The 10,531-nt window shown below is 51.5% G+C and overlaps 1 protein-coding gene across 1 annotated transcript in view; it reads left to right on the top strand.

Annotated features, from left to right (window-relative positions):
• The first annotated feature begins 6,408 nt into the window (after nt 1-6,408).
• Slc12a7 (solute carrier family 12 member 7) overlaps nt 6,409-10,531 on the top strand; it is a 48,774-nt gene continuing 44,651 nt past the window's right edge. The window contains exon 1 of the mRNA XM_010644054.2: nt 6,409-6,481. Within this exon, the coding sequence (XP_010642356.1) occupies nt 6,424-6,481 (58 nt within the window). The 5' untranslated portion in view covers nt 6,409-6,423. The remainder of the gene's footprint in view (nt 6,482-10,531) is intronic.

Here is a 10,531-nt window from a genome sequence, read left to right as displayed (position 1 = left end):
GTGGAGATGGCAGGACGTATACCTGGTCTTTAGCCGCCTGGAGGAATGGCGTGTCTTTGCTGAGGGCTGTCGTTTTTTTGTACCTGCTCAAACTATAACTTAGAAATAAACAACATATTTATTAACCAGCTTATGGCCAGATCAGGCCTGATGACTGACTTGAAGTTCTTTCCTTTAAAAAAAAAACATACCGTTTAACTCCTTGCTTTTCTTTTCCTTTATTCCCTTGGTGCTAAGGATTGGATCTGAGGCCTTTCCAGGGGGTCATATCGCCAGCCACTTTTTAAAAATTTATTTTGAGCCAAGGTCTCATTAAATTCCCAGATGGGCTCCAGTTTGCAATCCTCCTGCCTCAGCCTCCTAGACTGCTGAGATTATATGTGTGCACCACATCTGGCTGTCTGTTTATTTTTTAATTCATTTTTATTAGTGCCTATGAATTTGGCCCAATATGTGGTGTTTTCATGCATACACATAACATATAGCACATTGTGATGTTCTCTCCTGAGCATCTAGCCTGGCACCCCATCCTGTCCCCCTTATTTCCTTCTGCTTGTCTAGTAAGTGTCTTCTTTCTGCTCTTATGACATCTTTTTTAGATTCTGCACAGTGGGGAAAACTAGCTGTTTGTTTTTCTGAGTCTGGCTTATTTTGCTTATCACAATCACCTCCCGTTCCATCCATTTCCTGCATAGACACAATTCCGACTTTCTTCTTGGCTGAGTAATAATTCATTGTGTATACACATTTTCTTTACCCACTCATCTGTCCACAGGCAGCTAGGCTGGCTCCATGTCTTGGCTACGTGAATTGTGCTGTAGCAGTTGTGAGTGTGCAGGTAACTCTGCGGCTGCTGGCTTCGGTGCCGTTAGGAGCAGGCCCAGGACAGATATCCGTACAGGGTGTATGATGTGGGACCTCCAAGTAATCTAAATAATGTAATGGAAATATCATCTCTCAACCTGCTCGGTGTCTGAAATGCTGAGTTCGCAGTCTCTAAATTCGAAGAATGGACTCTAGAAACAATGGAGGTTAAGGGTAGGAAGGTTTTTTCTTCTTTTTAAAAATTTTGTATTAGTACATATTCACAATACGTAATGATTACATCCATCACGGGGAATTGGTACCTGTGCATAACAAACGCCTCTTAATTCCTTCTACTTTCTCTTCTCTTCTTCCCCTCTCCAACTTTCTCTTGTTTCCCTTTCCATTTGCAAAAGATCTAGCTCTGTTTCCTATTGTCTATCTTTTAACTTTGCTCTTTAAATTTTTTGCACTTTGGGTTTCTCGTATAAGAGAAACCATGTGATATTTAAGCTTGTGTCTGATTTATAGTATTTCATTTAATAGTATGGTTTCAAAGTGCCTCCATTTCCTACAAGTGACTCGAGTTTATCCTTCTTTAGAGCAGAGTAGCACTTTGTTGTGTATAAATACCATACGTAGGAAGGATTGATGGAAAGATAGCTTCTGTCTAAAAGACAGAGGGGTGACAGAGCGGAAATAGATGCTACTCCCGTCATGCCAGATGTCAGACATGCTGAGTTTGTCTAAGGAACAGCAGAGATTGAGAGTAAGAAAATGTATTGAGGAATAAGAATGGAAGATAAGAATTAGGAATAAGAATGGCTCCTGGGAGATAGGAGGGGTCCCGAATGGGTTGCCGGTGAGCCCACTTCTCAAAGGAAGTTTTATAGTGCAAAGTCGTGAGGGGTGGGTACGATGGGGTAAAAACTAATCAACCAATAATAAGTATAGTCACTTATGTAACATTGACCCAATAGTAACAAGGGCATATGGATGACTTCATTCACCTTGGTCAATAAGCCGGCCTTAGTCTCAATTGTCTCGGTCTCAGTGCGGGGTCGGGGAGGACTGCCACCCCAGTAATGGTCTACCTCCACGAGAAAGCCAGAAAGGATGGTGCCAATAATCTCAAGCTTCTGTTCACTCCTCAGGGAAGTGTGCAAAGCTGGCCATTGTGACTTTAATCCTCTTCAGATGTGACTCCAGCCACACCTGCAATGTGTTCTCACCCTCTGCACTGACTTAGAGGACTGCCTACAATATTTCTACCCAACTTGTCTATATCAGGGAATGGAAAGTGGGTTGCCTGCCCACCCCACTTCTCAAAGGTGTTTTATTGAGCAACGACACGAGGTAAGGCAGGTGAAGGATGGGACAAAACTGCAGCCAACTAAGAAGTTTACACATATAACCCCTTAGGTAGTATTGATACAATGGGAAATCAGGAAGTGGGACAAAAGTATGATCAACCAATAACATCACAGCAAGTATAGTCACGTAGGTGATATTGATTAAAGGGGGATCAAATGGGGAAGCAAGTCATGTAGCAAGAGTACATGGAACAGATAAGGAATGGGCCAGGGAGGATTTGGTCTCCACACAAGGTGACTGATACTTGTGTAGAATATCCATCACTGCTGTTCATCCCCAGGGGAGTTATGTGGGTGTAGTTGTTCTTTTTTGAATCTTGGCCTTCAGTACATGAGCCATAGGCTTCAAGAGGGCCCAGACCTACCACGTGCCTTGTAATACTTTCTAACTAGCTTAGTGGTCTACAGTAGCATAGCTGGGTCCTGTGGCAGCTCTGTTTTTAGTCTTTTGAGGAACCTCCCTACTGATTTCCATAGTGGCTGTACTAGTTTACAATCCTACCAGCCGTGGAGAAGGGCTGTTCTTCCCCCACATCCTGGCTAGCATTTACTGATTTTTTTTTTATTGAGTTTATTGGTACATTTAGGGATACAGTACAGTTACATTCATTGTTGGGATCATGTACCTTTACATGGCAAGTCTTGATTCTCATTTTTTCCCCTTACCTCTGCCCTCCCTTCACCCCCTCCTCCCCTCCCCATCTACAAACACTTTATTTTCATCTTTTCATTCTCTCACATTTTTTTCTTTTCCCTTTTTGTTCTTCCCCTACGTATCACACCTTCCCTACACCTTTAGCTCCTTTCCTCCCATTTCTAAATAGCATTTACTGATTTTTGATTCTTTTTTTTTTTTTTGTACGGGGGATCAAACTCAGGACCTTGCACTTGCGAGGCAGGCAGCGGCGTCACCGAGCTAAATCCCTATCTGTTTTTGATTCTTGGTAAGAGCCACTCTGCCCAGGGTGAGATGAAAGTCTGAAGGTAGTTTTGATTTGCATTTCCCTAATGGCTAACGATGTTGAACATTTTTCCTTGTCTTGATTGACCATTTGTACTTTTGAGAAGTGCGTGTCCAACTCTTTTGCCCTTTTATTGATTGGGAAGGTTTTGGGGATGCTGTTGGAAGAATAGCTGGCAGTTTTCCCATTCTGTGGCTTGTCTCTTCACCCTCCTGGTTATTTCTCTTGCTGTGCAGAAGTTTTCAATGTGCTGTGGTTCCATTTGTGGCTATTATTACCTGTGTGGTTAGAGTCCTTTTCAGGAAGTCTTTGCCCATGACTATGACTTCAAGTGTTTCCCTTGTGTTTCCATTGAGCAGTTTCAGAGTTTTAGGTCTGATACCTGTTATCCATTTTCAATCTATCTTTTTTAGCAAACCATTTATTGGTACATTTTAGATTATATATAATGATAACATTCATCATAGTTGAATTGATTTTTTGTGTGTGAGACAGGGTCTCACTATGTAGATAAGGGTGTCCTTGAACTCATTATGTAGCCCAGGCTGGCCTCAGACTTGCAGTGATTCTCCTGCCTCTGCCTCCCAAACGCTGGCATTACAGGTGTGCACCACCATGCCCTGCAGTTGAATTCATTTTTACTGAGGGTGAGAGATAGGGGTCTAGTGTCAGACTTCTGCAACTGGATTTCCAGTTTCGAGGCACCATGAGTTTTCTGTCTTTCTCCAGTGTGTAAGTTTGGCTCCTTTGATCAGAATCAGGTGGCTGTAATTTCGTGGGTTTGTTTCTGTGTCCTCTGTTCTGTCCCATTGCTCTGTGTGTCTGTTCTTGTGCCATTGTGTGGCTGTTTATCATTATGGCTTTGTAGTATAATTTGAAATCAGGTATTGATTCCTCTTACTCTTAGGATTTCTTTGGCTATCCTGTGTCTTTTGTGTTCCCATAAGAATTGTAGCATTGTTTTTTTTTGTAGTCTATGAAGAATGTCATTGATATTTTCATGGGGATTGCATTGACTCTGTAGATTGCTTTTGGTACTGTGGCCATTCTATCAGTTCAACCAGTCCATGAGCTATTGTGAAAGGAGTTATCTTCCTTTTTTCTGTCTCAGATACTTTGTTATTGGTGTATAGAAGATCTATTTATTTATTAAATGTTGACTTTGTGTCCTGCTACTTTGCTAAGTATGTTTAAAGTCTTTAGGTCTTCTAAGTATAGGATCATACTGGCAGTTCTTTTCTACACAGAAATCCCTTTATTCTTTTTCCCTTTTTCTGATTTTATTCTTTTTTCTTTTCTTTCTTTTTTTTTTTTTTTTTTTTAATTTTTTTTTTTTTTTTTTTTTTTTTTTTTTTGCTACGGGGGATAGAACTTGGGTCCTTGAGCTTGCAAGGCAGGTGGCAGAACCACTGAGCTAAATCCCCGGCCCTATGATTTTTAAAGTGAGTCATTATGCAGTCAGTCACACAGAATGCGAGAGAGCAGAACTGCGGCATGTTGGCGATCACCTGTCTGACCGTCTGCTTGACGACCCCAGGCAGGGCTGGGCCTCTTTTCCCTGCCCTCTCGAGGTTTCTGGATCCTGCTGAACTACACCACAGGCTCCTTCACATGGCCTTGTGAACCTGTGCTCAGGTTTCACTGTGAGGGGGCTGCCAAGGGCCAGCTTCCGATACATGCTGCACCCATGTTCCCAGTGTGATCTGTGGCTGCTGTGGAGGCAGCAGGGTGGGCTCTGGGCATTCCTGCACCCTCCAGGGTCCACAGTCCAGCCCCCCATGGGCCGCTGTGCCCAGGGCCCCGTGTGAAGCTGCAGAGCAGTGTTTTGGGCTTTGGGGTCCGGGCTAGAGAAACGTTCTGTCAGAGGTATCCTTAGGCTGCAGATGGGAACTCGGGGAGGGGCTGTTCCCACCCCCACAGATGGCTCTTGATCTCTCACCCTGATTTTCAGCCTTTCCCCAGCACACGTGAACACTGATGGTAGACTGGCCAGTGTCTCCATGTCTCCAGTCATTGGATGTCGGCTTCACCATCAGGACCCCTGCATGGGGCAGGGGCCTTAGGTCACCTGTCACATCAGGCCCGCCTGCTCCACCCCATCTGGCCAGAGACCAGCTTCTCCTTGGTGAAGCCCTTGACCCGGACACTCCCCCGAGTGCTGTAGCTGAGATCAGGAACACAGAATGGGCCTGGCAGCCTGTCCTTAGAGGGATACGTGTTGCCATTGCCTACATTCAGTGACCTGCCTGCCAAGGACAGCCTGGATGCCAGGAGACCCAGGAGCCATCGGCTCCCCCACTGATGGCCAGCACGCTCATCCAGGGCCCTGCTTTCCAGCCTCTCTCCCACCAAGGGGGCAGCCTGAGAACCCTGAGCTGACCAGGACTGCCAGCTGGGTGACGGCTGCTGACAGTGCATGGGGGCCGTCCGCTCTGGGGCAGACAGGGAGATCAAGACTCCCACCCTACCCTAACCCTAACCTCTAATCCATATACCTAACCCTAATTCCCTAAACCCTAATCACAAAAGCTAACCCTAACCCATATCCTCAGCCATACCCTAACGGGTACCCTAAGCCCAATCCTAACCCCTAACCCATACCCTAACCTTAACTGATAACCCTAACCCATGCTTCTATCTGTAAGCCCTACCCCAGCCCTAACCCATACCTTGGGCTCCCAGAACTCTGCTCTGGGCTTGCTTGTGATGCAGCACAAGGTGCGCATGTGTGGGACTGAGCCATGTTGGACCCCTGTGGAATCAGGGCTGGGCCAGCCTGGTGCTCGGTACCCACTGGATGGAAAAGCAGGGCTGGGGTGTCAGGGACCCCACTGATGGCAGCTTCCCTGTGATGGAGAGCATTATGGAGCAAGTTGTGTCCCATGATGTATGTGGCTAGGGATAGGGTCTTAGGGAGGCCATCAAGAGGGCCCCCATAGAGCTTCCTTATAGGAAGGGAGAGGATGGGTACATGGGGGATCCCTGTGAGGACACAGGGTGCTGCCCACAAGCCAAGGAGAGTGGCCTCAGGTGGCCAACAGTCCGCTCAGGTTCCTGCCCAGCAGCCCTGTGTAGCTCCTGTTGTGCGTTGGTGTGTGGCTCTGTCCCTCCCTCCCTGCCAGGGCCTGCCTGGGTAGCAGTGGAGTCTCTTCCCATAGCCGTCTCTGCCAGGCCTGCTGCTCCCCCTCTGTTGCCACCTGAGCCCTCCCTGGGGCCCCGGCTCCTCTGCCTCTGTCTGTTGCTGAGCAACCAGAGCATTCTGGTCCCCCTGGACTAGATGGTGCATGGTGGGGCAGTGCCACCTTCCTGGGCAAGCTGAGGCCAGGCCACACCAACAAACTGGTACAGTTGCTGGTTTAATCTCCCCAGGGCTTGGGGAGGGTCGGAGAGGCCACACTAGCTGCATGGCCAGCTCTGCCCCCGCCATTGGCTGCTTGTGCCTAGTAGCCTGGGGGTCTCACAGAACCGCAGGGACCATGACTGGTGTGCCCGGTGGTCCTTGTTCTGGGACGTGGGAAGGTGTCCATTGCTGGGGACACACTGTCTGGGATGATGCCTTCCTCAGGATGGAGCTTTGGCTCTCATACCTGGGCGGCCTGGCCACTGATACTGTGCGCACAGGATGAGACGTAAGGCCCCTCCCACTGGCCTGCAGGATGAGGGGGTCACTGAGCGACCCCCGCCTTTCCTGCAGCAGCTTTGGCTCATGCCTGGGCGGCCTGGCCACTGATACTGTGCGCACAGGATGAGACCTAAGGCCCCTTCCACTGGCCTGCAGGATGAGGGGGTCACTGAGCGACCCCCGCCTTTCCTGCAGCCTGGACCCGGGGACCTGCACCCAGAGCCTGGTGCAGACGCAAACTGAGGCCCACGGCCAGCCACTGCCTGGGGCCCCCTGGGACAGGAGACTCCAAGCCTTGTGTGTGCTGGGCTACAGTGGAGCCCAGCTGGTGCCCTGCCACTCTGGACCTCCATGGGCAGGGACTAGGGGTGCCCAGGGGCCATGGTGCAGGCAGGGTTTATTCCAGCATGTCCAGACGTGTTCTGGCTTCTGTGGCTACTGCCAGAAATCCAGGTCAGAAGTCCTGGCTTAGAGATGAAGCCACTCTTGACTGGGCACCATCGACCTCCTTTCTCACAGGATCTGGACCCATGGGCCCACGGGGCAGCCCTAGGACAGAAGGTGGAAGCAGGGTGGCCCCAGGGTAGGAAGTGGGGCCCCCAAGCCAGGAAATGGGGCTCTCAGAACCACCCTGCAACAGTCTGTCCTCCCAGAGGTCCCAGCAGCAGGAGATGGGGTGTAGAGTGTGGCCCAGGGTTGAGCAGAGTGGCTGTGGCCCTCTTGGGAGGGGCCGAATGGGCAGAGGAGCACTGGCGGAGGGGCACTGGGGTTGCCACACCTCCCCATCCTTCTGGCCACCAGTTGGCAGTTTTGATGCCATTACTGCTATGTGGGTCCGGCACTGGGAGAGCCGAGTCCCACACTGGACAGGGCCAGGTGGTGAGGAGCCCCCTGAGGGTCCCTGTCTCAGCCAGAGCCTATACTGCATGAGGGTCCCCCTTATTCCTCATTTCACGGTTAAAAGCCGCCATGTCCCCAGTGACCTGTCAGTAGCAGTCTCCATGGAGAGCTGGGACACAGCCGTACCAGGTGTGTGGCCCCTAGCTCTGCTCTTACTTGTGCTATTTGATGTCACTACCACATTCCACTCTGGTCCGGTGCTGGAAAGCACCAGGGCTGGGCTGCTGTCTTTTCCTCGAGGACCTATTCCATTCTGCCCACGAGGCTTGGGCTGCAGCCCTGTGGGGACCATGCTGACCACTGTGGGTGCCCCCTGGTGACCCTGCTGTGGTGTCACACATCCCTGGCATCCCACCCAGCATCTGCCAATTCTGTACACATGGTGCTCCGGTTCCCTTTCTTCGTGGTAAAGTATCTACAACAGAGTTTACCATCTAAGGTGGGCCCCGAGAAAGCTGAGGCCGAAGGATGGCTGGGGCCCACCTTGAGCGCACCTTGGGAGGTTGGGAAAATGGTGGGATTCCCTCCAGTCTGAGAGAGATGGCGAAGGAGAGCGTGAATATGAATGATCACTTGGAGCACCTTGAAGTCGACCTTTACTAGACATGTGCAGCTTCCTCCCAGTCTCTGAGCACCGCCATGGAGTTCTCTCAGGAAAGCAGAATCCACTCAGGGGCTTTCTTTTAAATTTTAATTTAAAAATTTATGTGCAGTGCTGAAATGGAAACCAGGGCCTTGCCAGGCACCGAAAGGGCCTGCCTCTGAGTGCTCTTACCATGTGGGCTGGACCTGGGGGGCTCCATGGCCTTGGGGTTCTGGGTGGCCCTGAAGCCTTGATAGTGCAACCTGATACCTGGGGCCTGCACAGGCTGGGGGAAGACTGGACTCCCACCCCAGGCAGCCTCCAGACACTGTGGTGCCTGCTTCATGCTGGCCCGCACCTATGCCCTCCTTTTGAGGTTCCGCAGAAGCCCCAAACATGAGGCAGAGGATACTCCAAAGCGGCTACGGTGAGCCTCCTGCCCTGCCAGTGCTGGGAGATAACACGTGGCCCTGTCGGTGACCCTGTGGGCTTCCTCACTGTCCTCTGCAACCTGGAATCTGCCCTGGACGCCAGTGCTGGGGTCACCCAGCATTTCCTTTAGTTGCTTCTGTCCAGCCAGTGGGCAGAGTCCCCAGAGGTTTCTGTGTTTGAAAATCTCTTGGTCAGGGAGAGGGGGCCGGCAGTTTGGGGATCACTGCGGGCACCCACCCAATCACCCTTGTGGGGCAGGTGGCCAAGTCAGCAAATAGCAGCACAGGTACAAGACAACCTCAGTTCCCGACAACACAGATAACCCATTCTAAGCTGTGCAAGGCCTACACCACACTCAAGGGAAAAACAGTGCGGTTTACCAGACTCACACTGAGGAGGTGCCCTTGGTGGCACCCTCTGATGGCAGATATAGCAGATTGTTTCTTAGAACATGGGAGGACATGTGGGGGCAGCGAGCGTCAGTGGAGGGGCCTGGAGTGTGGGCCCTGGCTCTGTGGTGACCAGGCCTCTGCCAGAAAGGGGCCACACAGCTTGGGCTTCCTGAGCGGGAGTGAGGGGCAGCTGCCCTGGGCCCTGGGCCACCCAGAGCAGCGCAGCTGGGGGCTCAGCCCAGCCGCCACCCATCCGGAGGTACCTGGGGCCAGCTCTGCTTGCAGTGAGGACGACAGTGCCAGCATGGTGAAGGGGCCTCCTGGGCATCCTCAGGCCTGCGGTGGCTGCTAGCTGTGCAGGGCTTCGAACATGTTTCTGTGACAAACGGCGGAGAGCGAGACCACTCAGCAGGGTGTGACGCCGCGAGGCACAGACTTTACCCACCTGGTGCAGGCCGGCTGAAGGCGAGCAACCTGTCAGCGCCAAACAAAGAACAAGCAGGGGTTTTCATAGGCGATGGGGAGGGGTCTGGCCCGTCTGGCACATGCAGGGGTCCGAGCCAATATCGGTGGTCGGTTCCGTGCAGCAGCCAAGGCAGATGTGAGCACGTCGTCGGATGACTCGGCCTGCAGACGCTGTGCTGTCCTTTGTGGCCATACCTCCTTTCTGTGACACCGCTCTGTTCTGTGTGCGAGGACACAGCACAGCCTGTACGTAGGTGGAGATGGCAGGACGTATACCTGGTCTTTAGCCGCCTGGAGGAATGGCGTGTCTTTGCTGAGGGCTGTCGTTTTTTTGTATCTGCTCAAACTATAACTTAGAAATAAACAACACATTTATTAACCAGCTCATGGCCAGATCAGGCCTGACAGTTTCCAGAACCTTCCCTGCAGCTCACAAACGGGATGGGCAGCTGCACAAGGTCTGTGGGTACTCGGCTCCGGGTGCCCATGTCTGAGGTCCCAGGGCCTCCTGCTGGTGTGTCTCCACAGACACAAGGGCATCCAGACTGTACACTCACGAGCAGGAAGCCCTGACCGAGGAGGAGAGGGGACCGAGCACCTCGCCCTCTGGTCCAGTGGGATGAGCAGAGGCCACAACAGTGCTCTGTCACAGCCAGCCCTCAGTGGGTTTAGGCTGGTGTGGGGCTCTGGAAAGTGCAGGGGATTCTGGGTCTGTCACTCAATGTGGCTACAGGAAAGCCACCCGCAGATGACTCAAGTCCAGCGAGTGCTGTTTTGGGTGGTTCCTGTGTCATTGCTGAACCACATCAAGAAATAGTGTCCTGGCAATAGTGTCAGGGGCTGCATCGTGGGCCGGGCTCCCCAGAGGCCTGATCAATCCTGAGGCCCAGGTCGATGGCTTCATCCGTGGAGCATGGGGGGCGCTGAACTCACCTGTGGGGCAGGTGGCTTCTGTGTGTGAATGTGCGTGCGTGTGTGTGTGTGTGTGTGTGTGTGTG

The sequence above is a fragment of the Fukomys damarensis genome, unplaced genomic scaffold, assembly GCF_012274545.1.
Source record: "Fukomys damarensis isolate Sample0158 unplaced genomic scaffold, DMR_v1.0_HiC HiC_scaffold_1, whole genome shotgun sequence".
Lineage (NCBI taxonomy): Eukaryota > Metazoa > Chordata > Mammalia > Rodentia > Bathyergidae > Fukomys > Fukomys damarensis.
The sequence above is the reverse complement of the archived record's forward strand: the minus strand, read 5'-3'. Positions and strand labels throughout refer to the sequence as shown.